General features: G+C 36.4%; 1 protein-coding gene across 1 annotated transcript; it reads right to left on the bottom strand.

Annotated features, from left to right (window-relative positions):
* Positions 1–913: 913 nt before the first annotated feature.
* dedd1 (death effector domain-containing 1) lies at positions 914–22,585 on the bottom strand. The gene is made up of 7 exons (XM_081387816.1): positions 22,446–22,585; positions 21,840–22,018; positions 21,080–21,563; positions 20,871–20,990; positions 13,748–13,876; positions 5,078–5,465; positions 914–2,237 (listed from the first exon to the last, which is right to left on the bottom strand). Exons 3-7 carry the CDS (start codon positions 21,543–21,545, stop codon positions 2,231–2,233), a joined length of 1,110 nt encoding a protein of 369 aa, XP_081243942.1. The 5' UTR covers positions 21,546–21,563; positions 21,840–22,018; positions 22,446–22,585; the 3' UTR covers positions 914–2,230.
* Between the last annotated feature and the right edge of the window lie 85 nt (positions 22,586–22,670).

The following is a 22,670-nucleotide window of genomic DNA, read 5'->3' as shown; positions in this document are numbered from 1 at the left end:
ATAATACTAATAGTTTAAAAGAAAGCATCTTAGCCTGTACATAAATACTATTAGCCACCATTAGTAGATGTTCGTTTTGAAGCAAATTGTAAATGAGTGTAGACTATAACCTCATGGTGTAAAACCTGTTTGAGACACAGCTGGGATCCAATGGGCAATTTATAATTTTTATCAAGCTCGTATATTTAAGTTCAGTAATTTCACTTAAATGGAAATGCAAATTACCTATTAATTGTAATTTCAGTGAAATTACTTAACTTAAATATACAAGCTTGATAAAAATGATCATTCTAGAAGAAAATTTCAGATGGCACTTAGAGGCTTTTGCATCTGAACTCTTCATATATAGGCTATATATATATATATAGGCTATATATATATATATATATATATATATGTGTGTGTGTGTGTGTGTGTGTGTGTGTGTATTAGTCCAGCAAGCTGCTCCTAACAAGAAAAAAAAAAAAAAATAACCGGATGTGCCCCAGTTAATGATCTTTAAATCCACAAGGGGGTGCAAAAGCATAGAAAACACTATTTAACAATAACTAAATATTATTGCATATAGCGCTCTAATATTGTAAAAATTTAAACTATGTATATTACCATCATATACTAGTTATACGTGATACAACTATACACTGTTTGTACACATTATTTAGTGTATATGTTGTGTCCAATATATTAATATACATTATATTATAATCGCTAAATGGTTTAACAAAAAGTTTCAGTGAATATGGGCGCTAAAGTACAATTAATCACAGGTGCATAACGTTATTCATACTAAAACCATAAATTAACTGGAAAATATAAGCAATACTTAGAGGAATTTGGCGTTAACATTCCCAAAAGGAATTCAAAAACAGAAATTAAACATTTTATCACACAATATCAGAGGCACAACTATTTTCTGACAGTACTTTATTAAGAATCATATTTACTTAAATGTACATATTCCAAAACAACATCAAGTAATATGTTTAAACAAAAACATGAAAACACAAAAGTGTTCAATTTTCCACTCCCAATTATGACAGGACTGTTCCAAAATGAATTACCACTAACTACTACTAAACATTTCTCTTTCTGTCATAAAAGTACAAATATAACAAAAAGGGCAACACGTTATAGAAACAGGACCAGAGGTACGTCTGGTTGTGTGTCAACGCTGGTGTCAAATCAGCAGTCATCTAATTATAATTAATTATCATTTTTCTATCAGCAATTTACAAAGGCATCTAAAGGCCCTGATAATCCACGACTTGCTGACCTTGTTTCTGAGACAAACAGCATGGTAACATGGAGTTGTCGGGACAAATGTAGTCTCACAGTGGTGCACACTGTAGAAAGTCTTTGTTGGAATAGATCAGCATGAATCTTTACTCCATCTTGTGGAATTTCCAAATGTTGGCAATGTTGATTGACTGGTCCAGTCAAGTACTGTATAAAGGATTTCAAAAGCCATCTATATGTGACTCTTATAAGCAGTACAACAGACCACTATGAGGAGCTCGGTTACGCAACGTATCCGCCGGCCCGATGGTGGAAGTGTGACTTTGGTCTTCTGATGCATAACCAGCCCAAAATCTTAAGAATAAGTTAGCATTTAATCTTTCAAACCCTTTCAAAACAGGAGATACGCTAAAAAATAAAAATCCTTATCTTTTGTTAATTATACATTTAAATTTTTTTTTTTTTTTTTTGTCATTCTTTTGTGGATTGATTTGTAATTCCTTTGAGTTACAGTACATATTTTTTGTGTATTCCCATCCTTTCTATCTTTTATCAAAGAAAGAGGTTATTTTACATTTCCCAAACAAAGCTAAACATAACTTGAATTCCAGGGTTCGCTGTAGGTCATCACATTTGAAAAATAAATAAATAATCTATACCACCTGGGGCAGAGTAAGTGGTATTCATAGATGCAGAACCTCCCTCCTGTTTTTCTTCTTCTATGGGTATAGTATTGTGTGTTCGTCCATGTTTACACTGACCTGCCGTGGAGAGAAACAGCTCCACATCTGAACCTAACCTCTGAACGGTCTGACTGTTTCTGAAGGAAAAGGATTTTTGTGTCCAAGAAAACGGCTGCCCAGTTTAATCTAGTCTCCTCCAATAGGCTCTCCATCCCAGCAGGGTCACCAACTCTCAATGGGTAATGAAATAAAAAGGCAAAACATCTTCTTCATCCATCACAACTGAAGGTCCCGTGTGAAAATGACATTTCTCAGGGCCTGTGAAGGAAACATGAGATACATCACTTTACACATATGGGAACTTGCAGAACAGCTTTGAAACCAAATCTGTAGACTATGAAGCAAACTAATCAACAAATCCCAACAAAAAAGCCTTTGACTGCAGATGTTATCATATTTGCATTCATAAAAAAAAGTATAGCTTTATTTAATGATTTTATACATTCCATACTCATAAAAAGGTACTTAGAGCATGGGGTTTAAACTAAAATAACTGTTTTCCATGAAATTAGTTTTTAATAATCAAAATTAATAATAGTCACACACAAAAAAAAAATGAAATGTAACTAACAAAGTAATGCAACTAATATTAACTAGCCTACATATATTAATGCTATTTTATGTAATACATTTACAGAAATTATGTTAGTATTACCACATCTTTCTGTTCTCTGTAAAAAATTATTTTGAATATTTATTATAAATAATGCTAAACAAATAAATTAAAAAAAAGTTACAACAAAAAAAAACAACAACATTATATATATATATATACACACACACAGTACAGGTCAAAAGTTTGGAAACATTACATTTTTTTATATTTTTGAAATAAGTCTCTAATGCTTATCAAGGTTGCGTTTATTTGATAAAAAATACAGAAAAAAATACAGTAATATATTGTGAAATATTAATACAAATTAAAATAATAGTTTTCTATTTGAATATACTTTAAAAAATAATTTATTCCTGTGATGCAAAGCTGAATTTTCAGCATCATTACTCCAATAATCACATCACATCATTACACATGTGACATCCAGTCTATGACATGATCCTTTAGAAATCATTCTAATATTCTGATTTATTATGAGTGTTGAAAACAGTTCTGCTGCCTAATATATTTGATGAATAAAAGGTTAAAAAGAACTGCATTTATTAAAAAAAAAAAAAAACTTCTAATAAATCTTCTTTACTATAACTTTCTATCAATTTAACACATCCTTGCTGAATAAAAGTACTGATTTATTTAAAAAATAAAAAAGACCCCAAATTACTGACCAGTAGTGTATATTGTTGTTACAAAAGATTTCTATTTTTAAAAAATTTGCTTCTTTTTATTTATTTTTTATTTTTTAACTTTTTATTCATCAAAGTATCCTAAAAAAGTAAATATTAAGCAGCAGAACTGTTTCCAACTTTGATAATGAATCATTATATTTGAATGATTTCTAAAGGATCATGTGATAGACTGGAGTAATAATCCTGAAAATTCAGCTTTGCATCACAGAAATAAATGATAATTTAGAGTATAATAAATTGAAAACCAATTATTTTAAATTGTAGTAATATATCACAATATTACATTTTTTTCTGTATTTTTGATCAAATAAATGCAGGCTTGATGAGCAGAAGAAACTTCTTTCAAAAACAAAAAACATTAAAAATAGTAATGTTTCCAAACTTTTGACCTGTACTGTATATATATATATATATATATATATATATATATATATATATATATATATATTTTATTGGCTTTAGAAGAGTGACGGTTTAAAAATCACTTATTTACCACAACTTTTTCACCAGTGTTGTTTTTGTTTACTAAAACTATTCAAATAGTTTTTGTTAATTAAAATAAAGCTGAAATATAAATATTTCATAAAAACTCTTGGCAACTACTGTAACTGAAAAAAGTTTAATGAAAAAAAAAAAAATTTAATGACAAAAGTATGTAACAAAATAACTAAAACTAATATTAGAATGAAAACTAAAAACATAAAATAAAAGGTAATTCCCAAAATGAATAAATACTACAATAAGTATATAGATAATACTAAAATAAATAACACTGTTTCTCTCCTGGTAGAAAAAAAAAGGAGATAGGACAAAATTGCTTTCTAACTCCCCCTGGTGGTTACATGTTAATATAGAGGGTGTAGGCTATATAAGAAAATCATCCTGTGTCAGCACTAATGTATGATCATTATCGTACCACATGAGTAAAAAAAAATACACACATTAAAGGACAAGTTCGGTATTTTACACTTAAAGCCCTGTTTACAGATCGTTTCTGATGAAATAGAACGGTTAAGATTAAAATTTGGACACATGCTGCTGTCCCGAGAATTTTAGGTTTATTTCGCTTTCCCCAAAACCTCTAGAATGGGTGTATAGGTGCACTGGAACAATACTTCATAAAACGCATTAAACTTTAGTTTACAAAGACCTGAAACTCACCGAGTGGTCAGGGGTGTTCACTGATATGCTCACACAAAAATCGCTGCAAAAGATGCTTTCCAACAGGTTTTATCGTAGTTTTTGTCCAACTCCATTGACTTGTATTGGATGGGCTGTGTGCGGTACGGTATTACTCCGCCGCTTCTTCTTCTGCTTCTTCTGTGTATTCAATGAAATGCCAATGGTTTGCTTGCAATTGGCAAAGGTGCATTATCGCCACCAACTGGGCTGGAGTGTCTATTATTCAAGCTCTAAACGGAAGAATCTACGGGTGTGAGACGTTTGGAAAAATAGATCCACAGTTTTACAACGAATGGTAAAACACCTGTTGGAAAGCAACTTTTGCAGCGATTTTTGTGTGAGCATATCAGTGAACACCCCTGACCACTCGGTGAGTTTCACGTCTTTGTAAACGAAAGTTTAATGCGTTTTATGAAGTATTGTTCCAGTGCACCTATACACCCATTCTAGAGGTTTTGGGGAAAGCGAAAGAAACCTAAAATTCTCGGGACAGCAGCATGTGTCCAAATTTTAATCTTAACCGTTCTATTTCATCAGAAACGATCTGTAAACAGGGCTTTAAGTGTAAAATACCGAACTTACCCTTTAAAATGCACTTACAAACTCACACTCACCTTTGTGTGTCCCAGTTTGTCCCATTATGTGTCTGGTTGCCAAGCAACAGTTTCCTGCCCTCCTCGTAGTCATCCTGATCCACACTGACAAGCAGCCGGACCCCCTCCTGTCCCGCTGCCCTTTTCAAAGAGTCTGTGATGAAGACCCCTTTCAGTGCCTCGAGCAGAGCCCCGCTCAGGTAGTCCGCCCAAAAAGCATCTAGGTTGGCAAGTTCTGAGAACTTGATATCACAGACAATGGAGCCCAGATCCCGTGCGCGGAGCAGCAGGTTCGCTCGGCTGAACAGTTCAAACTGCCTCTCCAGCGGCTGCTGCTTGTCTGAAGAAACTCCTCCACGAAGGGCCGTCTCATGCTCTGAATACTCCGCACGCACGCGCAGTCGGATATCTGAGAGCGTAAGAGCGTGGGAGACAGAGAAAGAGAGGAGGGGGGGATGAAGGATGGCATGCAAAGGGGCAAAGAAGTTGGATTTGTGAAGATTCGTTTTGAAATTGAAGGTTATTTTGCAGCAAGGATGGAGAGAAATGAGAAAAACAGCAGCGGAGGAAAGGGGGAGAACACGAGAAATGAAGCAGATCAGTGGGGGGGTCAAAAGGAGGGCAGAAATACAGTCATAATGAGACTTGATATTCAGTTTATTTGTTTATACCAAAAAAAATATTTGGTATAAAAATAACTAAGAATAGCAATGATTCACACAGATTTGCTTCACGCAAGTTCCTTTGCCGTTTTAAATTTTGAACTGTTACGGACAGTGTGTTAAACCAGAATGCACAAAAATCGAACTCCTTGTGATACGGCATCAGCTCCAAGATCTACTTGATAACGGAGGCCAACATCTTCAAAATGTTTAACATTGAGATTTTGGAGTCGATTGACCCAGATTCTTCACTTGTAGTCATTAAGGCTTTTGAAACCAGTGGGCTAGTTCAGGATTTGCACTTAAGGAGGGGGAGATCTAGATCAATTCATCATGTGGTGGCACTCAGTAAATTATTTGCAGGCACACAGGGACTTGGAAACACATTGGTAAAGTCCAACATGTCAACTGAACATAGTACTTGCATATTTGCGGGTCGCAGAGATGTGAGTGAATTATGAAAGCACATAAACTGAGGCCGTTCAGGAAGTTCAGGTGGACTGAAAGCACCTCAAGCTAAATCCAGAGATGGGCTCACATTCAAAGTTTCAGTCGACAGATCTGGTGATATTTATACTTTTGATATGTGCATTTGAATTCTGTAGGGGCCATAATTGATAGGCAGAATGAAGCAGGTTGGCTTTACCAAACAGTGGAGGTAGAACTGATGTCATGCAACAGCACAGGGAACAGAGACGGCAAAATACGATTGGAGTATACATACTGAACCAGAGCTTCGCAGTGATGTCATTTCCTTTCATGTCATTAGCTCAGAGGTCAGAGGAGGAAGTGGACCCATCAATCTTCAGAACATTGCTGCAACACAAATCCAACCTTTCTACAACCAAAGCTCCACCACAAACTCCAACCCATGTTGCGACGTTTACAAAGCAACAGTCAATAAGGAGTAAGCGATGACACTAAATATATTCATTAGTGAAAATGAATAAAACATTGTTCAAATGCTTGAATATACTGTATTTATGAAGTAATTGTGAACAGTAGCACTTTAGGATTGATAACTTTGTCCTGGTGTTATTCATAAATTGACTGGGGATAAATATCCAGACATACACATTCCCTTAATTCTTTAATCAATGCAGGAACAGTATACAGCATAGGACTTAGCTAATTACACTACCGTTTGGGGTCAGAAAGACTTATTTTTTCAATAAGAAATAAATAACTTGATTCAGCAAGGACACATTAAATTGAAGTGGCATTAAAGACTTTTACATTGCCACAAAAAAAGATCAGCACAACAGTTTTCAATATTGATGATAAAATAAGAAAGGTTTCTTGAGCACCGAATCAGCATATTAGAACGATTTCTGAAGGATCATGTGACACTGAAGACTGGAGTAATTCAGCTTTGACAGTAATAAATTATATTTAAATTGTAATAATATTTCACAACATTACTCTTTAAATAAATTAAATAAATCTTATCGACCCCACATTTTTTGAACAGTATGTAATTACAAGATTTGGTAACACTATTTTAAAGTGACTTAGTTACACATTACTACAAGTACTTACTATAGTAATAAGTTAATTAATATTACTCAGTACTTATTTGAGTAAGTACAATGTAACTATGTCACCTTATAACGTGCAACCCAAGATTTTTTTTTTTTTTTTATGCAAGTGAGACAAGGATTAATATGAAAGACAGTGTAACTCTTGTGTGAATACTATCCTGCTAATGCTTTGGCAATGTAACGCTTTATTTTACCATGCCAATAAAGCTTCTTTTGATCATTATAATAAAAAAAATAACCATTCACATAATGGCCCTTACTAAATTATACTGTTCAAAGATTACCCATTTCAGATGCAGACTTAACACTTGACAAGGAAACTACTCCATGATGTGAGGTCAAACCAATTTAGATTTATTACTGACACTACTAGCACTGTATGTTAAAGGGGTCCTGACATGACAAATCAAATTTATCTTGATCTTTTGTCATATATGAGGTCTTTGTACCATTACAACATCCTGCCAGTTTCATAACTTAAAACGTCCTCCTCATTATAAACAAAGCATTTATTTCAAGCTCCAAAAATGACTCGTTTAGATATTGCGTGATCTGACGTCACGATATATTTGCATATGACTGCCATCAAAGCAAGACATCGACGAATATTTAAACCTCATTTCACCATAGGCCCCAGCCACTGGCATTCAGCCTCTTAACGGCTGATATTGTGAGTGTTGTGTCGCGTCAAAAGCAAATAGAACCCATGATAATCACTGACACTCTCTACACTGGATACAGTGTACAGATGCGCATTCAGTTTCTGACATACTCCACGCGCTTGAGTATGTCGACAACAGCATAAATGGAAGAGTGAAAGAACGTTTGCTTTGACGCGTCCAGTTTCAACAGATCGTTTGCGTCTCTGTACAGACTTTAGAAGGATCCCAGCGTCGGACACAAGTGGATCGTTTATTTTAATGGTGTCCCAGATCGTGTCAGAGGATTGTGTGTTTGTTAAGAAGACAGTTTAATGGAGAGTTCAAAAAGAAACTGAAGCAGACAACTGCTGGGTGTGACAGCAGCTGCTCAAGTAAATTATTTCATAATGCTTTGTCTGTGAATTTCAAAACACTTACATGCAACAGTGTTGATACGGTTTCCTATGCAATGACGTTAGCCAATCAGAACAGTGGCCTTTACTGGCAAGCCTTAAAGGAGTTGCCCCTTAAAGGGAAACTCCACTTTTTTGGGGAATAGGCTCATTTTACAACTCCAAAGTTTGCAAAGTTTCTTGATTATTACGCAGGAATGAGAGTATAGTTCCTAGCCATATCAGCCTAGAAAATCGCAACTTTACATTTTCCGTCGGTCTTAGTACACGATGTAACTACAGAAGAGTCAAGTTTTAAATAGGAAAAATATCGAAACTCTTTGGTCATTTTTTTGAGAGAGATGCTAATGGTCCTGTCCGATTCAATGATCTATGCTAAGCTATGCTAAAAGTGGTACCGCCAGACCCAGAGTTCGGCTGGATGGATTCGAAAACGGTAAAACTCAACTGATTAACTCTGGGGGAGTTGTAAAATGAGCCTATTTCCAAAAAAAGTGGAGTATCCCTTTAAAAACTGATCATTTCAGACAAAGGGTCAGAATGAAAATAGAAAATAATAGTTTTTCCATAAAATGTTTTTTTTTTTTTTCGTGCAAAAAACTTTACTAACATTATAAGTGAACCTCAAGTAACATATTAAAATAAAATTGAAAAAAATCCATGTCATGACCCCTTTAAAACAAGGATGTAAATTTACTTATTACTGTACAGGAACAACATTACTTATTGTGTGTCAAGTTTAAAAGATCATGGTAGCCCCCCCTCTCAAGAAGGTTCCCAAATTTGTAATGCAGGTTGGAAAGCAGACTCGAAACACAAAACTTCTTTAACGTTCTTTTAAACACAGCACACATTTACAGAGCACTTTTAGTTCCATTAAACAAACATTATCAGAGCTCGTCACAAACACTAATACAGGACAATGGTTTTTCTCACAGAAGGTATCAATAATAAGCAGCACAGTGGAGTATTTTTGTTAATATATGTAATGCGTCCACTGTAAGCATTATGATTTTTGTGCATAATTTGTGCATCCCAGAGCATAAAAAAAATAGTAATAAATAAATAACATGAACTCACAAATATTTTGATATTTTGTAAATATATTGTTAAGATATTGTAAATTTCTTCAAAATAAACAAACAATAACTAACTATTTTTCTAAAAAGAAAAGATAAAAGTGCATCATTTTATGGGGTGTTGCTCCATGCGAAGAGCTTCCACACTTATTTCGATCCCTCTTTTCTGCTGAACAACAAACCAAGATGGAGGGAGAGAAACGAGGGCCAAAGGCTGACCGACTGCACACATAAGTCAGGGTCAAGCTTTTCTTTTGACTTTTTTTTTTCTTTCATTCTCTCCCTCTCTTAGTATGTGAGGATGGCCAACTTGTTTTTGTTCCTGACACTTGTGTCAGTCTGTTTTTCAACTGTGGACATAGAGAAAGGAGAGGAAGAGAGAGAGAGAGAAACAAGCAGTTTTGGATGAACGTTGTTGCAATAGTTTTGCTATGTCTCATTTTTTGGTCAAGCAGGCAAAGTTCATACATCATTTCTTGTTTGTTTGCGAGAAAGCAACACTTTCTAATTCATATGGAGACTGCAGGTTCAAACCTCTTGGGTCTAGAATGAGCTTATCAGGCTACTATTTTACTAACTTTACAACCAGTGTCTACTTCAATTCTACAAAATCAAAACACTGGCAAAATTCGATTTAATAAATTAAGGTACCTGTTAACTTTACTTAAAAGTTTAAAGTTTTTAAATTTTAAAGTTTCAATGCTGAAAACACATACAAAACACTGGTATGGGTCTAAACAAGAACTGTTGGGTCATTTTCCTCAGAACTGCTCCAACAAAGGTTCACAGAGGAGTTTTTTGAAGACAAAACATCGCAAAACCGAGCTTTGCCGCTGAGTTTGGCCAACGACTGTAGAATAGCTTGTTTTGAACATAGATTACACTGAAAACAGAGTAATTTCATGTCATGTAATGTTGGTGTAATATAGGCAAATTAGCATGGACTCCCAGAAATTTCCAAGGAATTTTTCATGAATTCTTTGAGTCAGTTCTGTGAAACACTGAGGCCAACAACCCCTCCAGAGAGGATTTTGTTCCTATTTTTTCCCAAATCTAGTTCATCGTTTAGCACATGTAACTGGGGAAGTGGACAGTAACAACTGAAAACTGACATTTGAACAGAGTATTAGATTCACCCCTCCTCCTATGCGAGTTAGGAAGGGGGTTCTTTACCTTAGGACATGGACCAGGCGCGTGAGTTAAAGCACACACATGTCTTGACTGTGTATGATCGGACAGAGCGGACAGCACACACTTGTTTTTGTTGTGAGCTCTGTCTCTTTCACTCTGTCCATTCTCCTGCTTTTTCTACTCATTCTTGAGTCAACCTGCCAAGATCAAATGCGGAGTCAACACAGCAAACAGCATGTTCAGCTAGTTCAGGAGTAAAACAAAGGTGAAAGTTCAAAGGTCATTCATGGCATAGCAGAACTTGTTGTCTGAGATAATCTGAATAACAAGCATCTCCAATGTGGATCTTATAGTCAATAGAGAGCATTCAAATTTACATGTAACCATTTGAGATTGAAGGTTGGTTTATGAACATTTTATAGGTCAAAAAAGCTCACAGTGCAGTGTAAAGTAAGCTAATGTTTAAGGGAGAGGTAAGGTAAGTTAGGGCACAAAGGATTCTCAACCCACTAAACAAAAGGTCAGTGCAGAAAGTAGATTAGCTTTTGCTGCATCAAAGCTCAGTTACAGAGGGGAGAGGATAAATGCTTTAAATAAGAAGTGGAATGACAATAACCAGTGTTTTACTGGATAAGAGACACCAGGAAATACAGGCTGATGCATTCTCAGCCTCAAAGGCCCAATATTCAAAAATGTCTTTAAGACATTTCATTCAGGCACACCACAGGAGTTATTAACACAGAAAACTGCTTATCCAAAGGAAAAAGAAAAGGAACAGAAAAAGGGATAGAGAAGTTGATGAGAAATGTGATAGAAATAAAAGCAAAGAATGTGAGTGTACTTTTCTGTCTGAAAATCGAACCATGAAGGAAGCAGGGGGATTGAAGCAAGTCTAAAGCATAATTGAAACATTGTCTTGTGCACACAAATGATCACAACTACAATAGACCTTAGTCAGGTTAGATGCCATATTTAATTTAAGGCGGATGAAAACAAGGCTGTGAGAGTTACGGTCTTTACAATGGCACGCACTGTATAGGTCCTAGATCATATAAGATTCACTACTAGTTTTTGTCTACTGAGGGTTTTTTTTTTTCCCAAATGACATTTCATTGGCTGAAACAATGTTATGTTGTCAAACAACAGTATAATGCATCGTACGCATTGTACTTCTCTCCCTCGCAGCCTCGTTTTCATTCCTGTCGAAAGTTTAATGTGGCACTACCCTGACTATTGGGTATAAAAATGCAATCAGTGACCAAATCTTAATTATACAATCTTGTTTCTGAGAAAGGAATGTTAAAAAAATAACCGTTTCTGTTTTGATTTTTCAAAGAATATGTTAACCATTAAGCAATCTTGTGCTGCACCAAATTACTGTTTTATAGAGGTCTGCAATCCTCAAGTTTTGAATTGCTGAATACGGATGCAGGAGGGAAGATACTGATATATGTGTAGGAAGCAGGAGAAAGCGTGGGCCCCCGCAATATATAATTATCTAATAATAACAGCATCTAGAATTCTGCAACTGGAGATCTGGAGAGTCGTGTGTGTGGAAATTGGGGAAAATAGCCTATAGACACCAGGACGAGACAGAATCTAACCAGACCGGGACTGAAAAATCCTACGGGCTTTTGTGGGCGGGAACGGGACAAAGTGTGAACGTATCGGGCGGGAGCGGGATAAAATCTGACAAATTTTTGAAGGAAAAATCCTTCGGGACCGGGATCCAAAAATCCATCCCGCGCAGACCTCTACTGTATTACTTTTGATTGATAAGAACAACTGCTACTAGGATAATAAGTACATAAAAGACTATAATCAAAAACATTACAACTTTGGGTTTGCTTGTTGCCTTTAGCAAAAGCAAAATGCTTTGAGCAGAAGACATGGAAGCAAGGAAATAAGCAGGTTCAATTGAGGGTTTAAGAACCCCCTGCAGCACACGTAATGAGAAAGGTTACCAGAGCCATGCAGTCTTTGTACAAGCAGATATAAAGGGTCAATAAGCATCTGTAACAGTAGAGTGAAACTGACCAGTACTGCGCATCTTGGTGCAATGAGGCAGACAAAGGATGTGTCTAGAGTCTGACTCGCACACGTTTGAAAAAACAAGATGGCACCCTTATGCACGAATTAGGATATTTGAGTAAACGTAACATAACAACTCATCCACATTTTTATACTTTTATCCTTTTAAAATCAATGATCACAATAGATGAAATAATCTATTGAGTTTTTAATAGAGTTCCCAGATTTTCATTTACGTTTTGAAAGTGTGAGGTTCAGTGTGTGGCTCATGCATCAGACATATATTTTGAAAGAATCCACACATTTAAAGATGGTGAAAATCTGATTTCTGTCAAAAATCAACAACATATGTTTATATTTTTAGTAACACCAGAAGATGCACTGTGAAGCCAAAGATGAAAAGTGTTGAAAGGAGGCAAAATCATGCAGATAAAATGATTATAGGATATGTATCTGCACCGTTACGAAGAAAAAAACTACCTATTATAGGTGACAAAAATAAATAATAAATTACTGCAAAATTGCCATTGACATGAGCATCTCTATTAAACGTCATCATGAGACATTCAGCTCCCACAAGGGCATTATACAGGAAAACTTGTTCGGTTTTTAATGCTTTACAGCAAATTGGAGCATGAGGTAAATTGGGGCCATTGGTATTTTGAGACTTGAATGTCCCAGAAAAACAGTCCTTGCAGAAAATAAATGCCTCACACAATGCCTTCTTTCCAAACAAATAGTTTGGTATTCCTTACCTACTGTGCCATTATTGCCACTCAGTGTGTCTCATGTGCTCTGTTCTGAAGAGATTTTAGCAATGCCCTGATGGCAGGACAGCTCCCATCTAGCAAAAGCATAAAGAGGCTTTGGTGTGAGCAGCCTTTGAGTCCAGTCAGAATGAAACTCAAAGTGATAATAGTGCAGTGTGCAGGGAATTCATAAAGGGATGAATGGAGATGACATACGTTTAACATTGACCTATTGTGTGACGGTTTGACACTTTCATTCTGACAGCATTAGAGGTTCAGGCACTAATGAATGAATGATTGGTTAATTATAAACTGTTGAGATCTAAAGTGTTTTATAGATACTGTAAAATCAAACAAAAGGAGAGAGAAATGAAAAGGCAAAGAGATTCATATATTCAAAGAATGCTGGTAAGAGAGATTAAAATGTAAAAAAAGTGCTCTTACCGCAGGTCACTTTGTTGGGTGTTGGTTGAAGCTGGATTACAGGCTTTCCCCCAGATTTTCTTCTCCAATGGTGACCTCTACCTCGCTTCCGTCGGACAGGGGTGGTTGTTGTCTGAGAAGAGCCTGCCCCTGACACAGGTATGACAACAGATTAATACACATGATAACTAGGGCTAGGTACCCTTGGACCTGTAGCACAGAGCTCAAAACCCATCGAGCCTTAATGTCCTTTACGATTGTTCCTTGTCAGACTGTACAAACATGATCCTCACTGTAAGCCTTCACACTGTAAGATCTCAGTTGTCTTTGATGTCAGACTGTACGACAGTCAAGGCGCGTTAAAAAACGGACACGCAAGAAAATTCGTTCAGACTTTTAAATCATCAATCAATGACACGCACGTTCACAGTGAACTACATTACACGCGGGATTGAAATGGTGGCTACAAAGAAGGGATGTGACGGTGAAGATAGTTTCCCACTGGTTAATCGAAGTGTGACAACACCTTTGAAATCGCTAATTTGAAAGCAAAACTAAAATGCGCACATCCGCACGGTCATTCATAATGCTGCGGAGCAGAGTGATCGTTTTAAAATAATTCCTACTATAGACCCTTTTACAGTTGGTAAACAATAAACATGGTGACATTTTTTTGTGGGCGGAGCTTAGGTGGAGGCGGAACGATCCCTCTGGCCGCTTCACTAACGTTAGTTTGCAAGTTTTGTTAGCTTGGTTTTTAACAGTGACTGGAGAAAATCCGATTTTGTCTTAATGTGCAAGGTCACTCACTGTCCAGGACCGCGATTGTTATTTGCAAAAGTTAATTTTAACGGACATCCCAGATTGGCTGACCCGTACACGCTCATTCAATGGATGGACGATCTGACAGGATTAACGTCAACGCTACCTCCGGTTGAGTGGCCTAACTTCTACACCTACCCGATAGAGAAACCGAGGGTAAAGAGAAACTGATGCCTTTAGATGCCTATAACTATGTGCTGAATGGTCATGTAAAGACTTTTGTGGTACGATCCGCAGTTCTGCCTAGCCAGCACCAAGAAGACGACAATATAAAGAGTGACATTACGGTGCAATTTTAATGATATGAATATTTTCTAGAAATAAAAATTCCAGATACAGCATACTAATTTTTCATCAATTCTTGTACCCAACAACACAACAAGATGACATTTAATAATAAAAATAATAATTTAAGCTCCTTATTATGTAGCCGAATCTGTGCTGGTTTGTATTGGCCGCCTCCAGTTTTCCCTTTGTTTTGCCTCCAGCTAGCGCCGTGACGTAATTGTGACGTCAGCGCAAAAGGGGTCTATAGGAATGAACTGAAAACGCTCGCTCTGTTCTGCACACTCCGCGCCCGTGGACATGCACCGTTATGAATGCCCAAGCGGGTGTGCGCATTTTAGTTTCGCTTACAAATTAGCGCCAATTCGGGGGTGGATTGCTTGAATGGTGAGTTCATTAATCTATTATTCTTAATGAAAAACACAACAACAAAACGGTTCAATGACAAATTAGCTTAAATAGGCGATTTTACATTTCGCTTTGACAAATATTCCGCAATCATCTTATTAGTCAGCTCCTCACTCTCATGATAAATGAAATCTGACTCCTGTTGCTGATCTGTGCTGTGACTCTCGTTCGGCTCACGATTTATTAAGCAGACATTTTTTACAGTTTTTAATTGTAGTGTCTGTTCTCTAACTGAACTAAATGATTTTATAAAAATAAAAATGAATCACATTGATGGTGGGGGGTGGTGCTGCGGTGGGCAAGTGATGTAACTGAACTTGCTTCTGAACACCGGTAACACCGAATATCGTAGCAAGCCTACTACAAAGAAATCTTTAATGTTAATTTTGGTCATGACTTTTCTTGAAAAACTAAGACAATTTGACAGTCATCGTAGGAGAAATCTAACTGCAGGGCTGCGAGACAAAACTTGTGATCTCGGTTTGAAACAAAAAAAAAATCGTGATTCTCAATTTATCCAGAATCGTGCAGCTCTACAGCATTGTAAATTCAATTCATTTCAGTCAATCAGTTCAAACTAGGATAGTCAAAAGTACCAGTACTTTGGTACCAAGTCGGTACTGAGATTTTAAAAATGTGACGATACCAGCATTTCTGCAGTACCGAGCAGGCGAGCACCAGTTATATTCGGTACCCGCTGGTAAGCAGCTGCTTTTAAACACTCCCGTGTGTATATGTGTAAGCGCTCTGTGAAGAGCGCCAAAGGTTTCTATTTACAATGTGTTTCTGCAGCAATGATCATTGAAGCCAATCATAAACATATTTATTGTGCGTGCCTCTGGCCAATCAGAGGTGTTTAAGTTAGTCAGAATCCGCTTAACACTACTCAAAACATTGGAGTTTTCATTCACCAAACGCTTTTTTTTTGCAGGATTGTAGATCTCAGTTGAGCAGGCACTGAATGTAACCAAGTGATTGACTGCTTCAGTGATTATAAAATTGCATTTATTGACAATGACATAATCATAGCAACAGATGAAATTAAACAATCTGATACTGTAAGTAAAAATAGATGTGCATTAAGTCTTAGAATGTAAATGCAAACTAATAGACCTGTCACTTGTTCTATGTAAGGTGTTTCTTTATCCATTTTATTAAAGGGGTGGTAGAATGCCATTTTCAAAGATGTAAAATAAATCTCTGATGTCCCCAGAGTGTGTGTGTAAAGTTTTAGCTCAAAATACCCCACAAATATTTTTATATAGCATGTTAAAGTTGTTACTTTTTGAGGGTTAGCAAAAACGCACGGTTTTGTGTCTGGCCCTTTAAATGCAAATATGCTGCTGCTCCCGACACAGAGGGCGGGGTTTCAAGAGCTTGTGTGTTAGCAGCTCCAATTATCTCACGCAGACACACACTAAAATGACAGAAACTGTTCTGCCTTTTATGTTTAAACGGAGTCAGACAAAGATGGAGAGACTCAAGAAGAAGTGACAACACGTAGAATGCAACAGGACGTCTCTGAATGGTTAGTTTATGAATTTATGTAGCTGATGTGGAGTTAACTATCTTCAAATAGCATATTCTGTCATGGTCATCTATAAATAGCTCGTATAGGAACTGTTGTAAGATGCACACAGAGTGACTTTCTATTGCATGTGAAAAGACGGATGCTACAGTTTGAGCTGACTCACAACAACTCTGCCTCTTCTCAACATGGACTGCGTGTTCCCTGGGGCGGGGTTTATGTAAATTTTAGGGTTGGTGATGTCACTAACCCATGAGGAATGTTGTGTAGTCCATACCAGCCGTTTGTTGTAGTCCTTAAAAACGATTTCTTTAAAGCCAAATATCTCCCTTTGCTTTGAACTTTGAGCGTTGTAACTTTGCAGATGTTGTTTATGCTCAAAAAGCAACATTACACACAAAAGTTAGAAAAGTGAAATCATACTCAACCACCCCTTTAATAATTTTCACTTGATCTTTTTATTAAAAAAGCCTTAAAAAGGCTATTTTATTTTAAAAAGTAATTTAAAAATGCAACAGCGTTTCATATACATTTCATATACATATAAATTTTAGCTGTCAAAGGATATGTATGTATTTGTGTAATTTACGGTGATCTTATAAAACATGTATAATATATCTTAGTTTTGTTGAGTGTAATGGTGAATTGCAGCGTAAATTTTTGGGAGGCTTTGATGCTTTTAACTCCATGAGAGCAAAATAAAACCCTTGTTGTGATGTCAGTCTCCCCTCTTCCCCCTCAGCTCCTTAGCTTACTTTGAAGCTAAGGAGCATTTTTCAAAACTGTATTGAGGATGGACTGGTGCTGAAACAGGGGGTTTCATGAGACTTTAAAGGGTTAGTTCACCCAAAAATAAAAATTCTGTCATTAATTTCTCACCCTCATGTTGTTCCAAACCCATAAGTCTTTTGTTCATCTTCTGAAAGTAAATTAAGATATTTTTAACCTGTTAGCCTGCACCCCACTTTTGAAAAATGCCCAGAAATGGTATACACAAACTAAAACAGATATAGTTCATGAAGCCTTTGCACTAAAAGCACAAGTATGGTCTCATTTGAAAGCTGACACTTGGCAGTTTATTGTAAATTTAGAATTAATTATTGTCATCATAAGCAAAATTGTTATAAATAGCTTCAAAGTTTTGTAAAGTTCTTAGAAATTTATTTTTATGAAATATCTTCATGAAAATAATATTGAAGTTGGCATTGTATCAGTCTAGAAATGCACTGACCAAGTGTCTGACCATGTTATGTTTAAAATATGAAGATGATAAGTCTAAAACTTTTTTATTAAATATTTCTAAAGATTGTGTCATAAGACTTTATTTTGATTAGACTCTAAAATGCAAACTGATGTTTATTGTCATCTTCTAAGCCTATATTCAATCTATTGTCTCTATTGTTTTGTGGTGCAAACGAGCCCCATTCAGTCTCAGTCTCTCCTGCACACATTCACACCTCTCCGGCCTGGTTATGGCTCTAAATATGCTTTTCTTTTGTCTGCATTATAATTACTGGCTATTCACGCTGTTTCAATCCCTAATTTCTTTTATCAAAGTTCTCACTTTACATTTGAAACTGTATCAAATGCCCTTCTTGAAAAAAGAAGATTTCAGTAAGCATTCCTATTTAATTTTTTTCATAAAAATAACAGCTAGGTGGCAGGTGCATCTTGGGCTAGGTAGCATGTTAGCTTAGCACACCATCAATACATGACATTTTTTAGATTAAAGCCATGTTTTTGCTCCAAACTTACTTTATAACGCAAGTCGATTGTTTTAAATAACCTTCTGTGATCTGATTTGGCTTCGGATAAAAAAATCAGACAGAAAACATATTATTTTATAGTATTCTGCACAATGATAATATCTATATCGATTAACATTACATTATAAATATAATCTATTATTATGAAAATACCTGACATGGCTCAAAGAACACAGATAAATCATATATCGTTGCAATCGTGTTTATTGTCTCCAAAACATCTTTATCTACATGTTACAGCAATCTCTGTTTATGTCAGGGAGTTCCTGGAATGTCACATGATATGGCTCTTCTTCATGTGTTCCATATATGGACTAAATGTGCAATATAGGGCGCCCTCAGGCTGCCAGTGTGTATTGAAAACACAGTACATCAGAATATCCAGCGCTCATAATGATTACATTGGCACATTTGGGTATAAATTCAATAAATATTATTCCTCTCTACAGAAATCTGACATAAATCTATGAGAATGTATCAATATTTCTCCAAATCTGCTAATTTTTGAGCTAAAAGCCCTGAGGGACGTTGTTTTGTGACGCGCTTTCATGACGACCGCACAGGAGTTGCTGACGCTTATAATTCATATTAAAAGCATCGACTCATTTTTTAATTACATAACTCATGACACAAATTAGGACATAACTGTCACTATAAGTTTCTCAGAATAAAATAGTGCTCAAATACTGAAACTTGAATCTTATATATTTTTAATGATGTATAGTTTGTCAAGGTAATAACATTAAATCTAATAGTTACTTTGAACTATTTAAAAAAGAACGATTCAGTGCGTCGGCACACTGGTGAAGCTTAACAGGTCATTAAATTCAAGTTCACGTAAACTCTTCCCTCCGCTGCAGCTGTCAGTCATTCTCCATTCAGCGTTCAAACAGCGTGTCGCGTTCAGATACGACAGTCAAAACGATGAAACTCTATGCAAGATGATTCAATGTTACTATTATTATACTTGATCTGTAGATAAAGGGTCTATGGTTTCGCATAAAACAACTTTATATTGCTGAACTTTATTGCTGTACCTTAATCATGTTACTTTCTATCGGGTGTCTGTTAGATCACAACACTAGAGAGCACTATAATTGTTCTTCACACGCACAGTAACTGAAATTTAAAACTGTTAAAAGAAAAGGCTCAATAAACTATTGCATAGATAGATACTGTATAATACACTACGCATCAATATGTCTTTCCATTTGTGCTTTGAACTTTTCAATGCGGACTCGAAGCGCTGCGCGCTGTGACTCCATGTTGCTTCAAGCGCATCATTATGCGCACGGGATGCGCATAAGCGCTTTGTGCCGCACTGTATTGGAGCCTTTCATATCATAATACTTTTGCGAAATGAAGATTATTAATAGCCTTTCTTGTTCTATCCTATCTTATGTTGCTGCTTCATTAAACAGCTGCGCAATACATTTAAAAGATGTCTTAATTTGATAGTATATATAGGCTATACTTGTTTTTCATGAATGTATTTTACAACAATACAAAGAGCAATGTGTAACCTTTTACCAGATTTAGTGCTACACTTATTGTCTCTTATTTGTTCCCCACTAAATAATATTTTTTCCACTAAATGGTCAGATTTAAACAATTCTGTACAAAAAAAAATTGCGCTGCTATCGGATCGCATCCCTACACAGCACATTTGAAATTCTGCAAGAACCAATGAGGATCATGTTTTTGAGCTTCCGCAAGAGGTTTGTTCTCGCACGTCAAGCATGTTCAGCTGAGCTTCTGTTTATGTCAGCTGATCAATGTTTATATGAGAATAAAAGCCTAAATTCAATCTGTTCATCATATAAAGCGATCGTGTCTCTTTAGAAAATTTGGACTTAACCACTCAATTCATATGGATTAGTTTTACGATCTCTTTACAAACTTTTTGAAGTGTCAAAGTGGTAGTTGCATAGCTGTCAATGGAGAGCACAGAACTGGCTCAGATTTATTAAAAATATCTTCATTTGTGTTCCGAAGATGAACGAAAGTCTTACGGGTTTGGGACAACACGTGGGTGCTTAAATGATAACAGAATTTTTGGGTGAACTAACCCTTTAAAACTATACTAGTATATTGTTATACTGATACATATAAATGACAATGATTAAATATTATTCTTTAATGTTTTCATTTGGCCAAAGAGTGTGGAAAATATGCCTTTTAACTTGATTAAACTTTTTAATAAACTTGCCAACAACAGCTGTTTTATTATATACATATATTATATTAGACTTTCAAAAAGGCTGAAAAACAGAGACAAAATCTTTTAACAAACTTTAATAAATGAATGTGCTGCTGAGCTGTCATTTCTGCTCACCTGCTCTCCACTGGTGGTCTTGTGTGTTTTCAAAGGATGGTATATCTGTGTTTGGGCTGATTTGTGTGTCCCGTCTGGTATCCACCTCTGGGTAGTCTATCTTCTCTCGCTCTGGAGACACTAACAGCACAGGTTACACATCAGTATCTGACCATAAACATTACTGTTTTACTACTACAGTATAATGTAGTTTTAAACCTGATACTCACCTGTTCTTCTCTTCTTTTGTGAGACAAAGGGCAAAACATCATGCCGTGTCAGAATCCGCAGCAACTGCAATAAAGGTCTGAGGTTTCCCTCGCTCAAGTACCCTCGCCTCTCCAACTCCAACAGCAGTTCAACGCCACTCTTGGGTCGGTGGCGACAGGCGATGGGGCACGGCTCACTCTGCGGCTGCATTTTTCGCCATGTATTCAGAAGCCGGGGACATGGAGAATTACCCTGTGCAGATCCATCAGGCCCTGGAGGTAAATCTTCAGTCCATCCCTCTGGATCAAGGGGATGTTTTCCAGGATAGGTTTCATCAAGGAGAAAGGACAAAACCTCGACATCACTCTCTGTGAGTTGGGAGCCCACGATTTCAAAGATCTCATGGAGGGACAGCATCCCATAGTAGCTCATGCACTCAGTCTCCTCCCAGTACAGGGTATATCTTGTGCATTGCGCTGAAGCCATGATAAATGTCTAAATGTGCTGGTCAAGAAGAACACAAGAAGAACAAGAGTGGGTTATTATATAATTAAAGGTTTAAAAAATGACATACTGATTAAAACACGCAAACAGACCGGATTTCAAAATTATAAAAGAACAGTGCTTAGCGGTTAAACAATCTCGCTAAACATCACATATGTTAGCCTAAGAGCTAGCTTTCAGGATCGATTTTGGATTAAAATAACAGTTCTATAAAACATTCAAATGCAATTTTTTGTGTCTCCATTTGGTACAAAACCAACATAGAAAGATATTTACCCGTTCGTAGTGGAAACAGCGCTGTTATTTTGTTTCGAGCAGCGTTTCTGTGGCGACCCGCCCTCAGTCAGTCCGTCCCTCAGCAGCTCCAACCGCTGTCAAACGTTCCTCTCTTGCAGCGTCACGTGCTCTTCTTATGTAACCTCACGTTTGAGATAAGAGAACAGAAGACCTAAAGCCTAAGTGAAAAAAAAGACGTTCAGTTATGTTTAACTACTAAATCTACAAAACACCGTTCAATTCTATGAACGAATAATATGGTTGAGACTACGTTCAATTGTTTGTGTTTGCTGCGTCAGCTGACATTCCTGCAGCTGACTGACTTCCGCCTCTACTAGATTTTTCCTTCAACTGACCTGACATCACACTGCACCAAAAACACTCGATGTAAAATTAAACAAAACACACGCTAGCGCACAAGAAACATGTTACATACTACACACAGCCACATAAGTGCACTTGTTATCAACATCATCGTATATTAGCGTCCGGAAGGAATTTTGTTGTTGTTGTTGTTTTTTAACAAGGTTTTCTCTATCAGTTTGTTTTGTTCATATTTTGCTGTATGAATAAAACACGCATATTTTAGGTCCGAAAAAATCTTACCTGTACCAAACTATTTATCTGGATTGTGATTATAATCTTCAAACCCTTCAAATACCACCCATACTCAACTGGAACAACAACACTCGAGCGTCAGCCAGTTTTGTGGACTGATTTCCGCACAGTCGCAGATCTTCAAATGTGTATTAGGAGGAAAATCGCTCGCATATGTTTTGTAGATCTAGGCTTTAAGTCAACAAACCGTTCACGTGTCACGTTTATGAGATA

Source organism: Scardinius erythrophthalmus (genome assembly GCF_964197995.2).
Source record: "Scardinius erythrophthalmus genome assembly, chromosome: 16".
Lineage (NCBI taxonomy): Eukaryota > Metazoa > Chordata > Actinopteri > Cypriniformes > Leuciscidae > Scardinius > Scardinius erythrophthalmus.
This window is presented reverse-complemented; position numbering and strand designations above follow the sequence as displayed.

What these genes read in the sequence shown, in the direction of transcription:
- dedd1 (XM_081387816.1), bottom strand. Translation starts at nt 21,545, where the DNA reads ATGGCTTCAGCGCAATGCACAAGATATACCCTGTACTGGGAGGAGACT. An exon ending in ACAAAAGAAGAGAAGAACAG is followed by an intron (nt 20,991 to 21,079) that starts GTGAGTATCAGG and finishes CTGTGCTGTTAG; the next exon opens with TGTCTCCAGAGCGAGAGAAG. An exon ending in ACCCAACAAAGTGACCTGCG is followed by an intron (nt 5,466 to 13,747) that starts GTAAGAGCACTT and finishes TTACGCTCTCAG; the next exon opens with ATATCCGACTGCGCGTGCGT.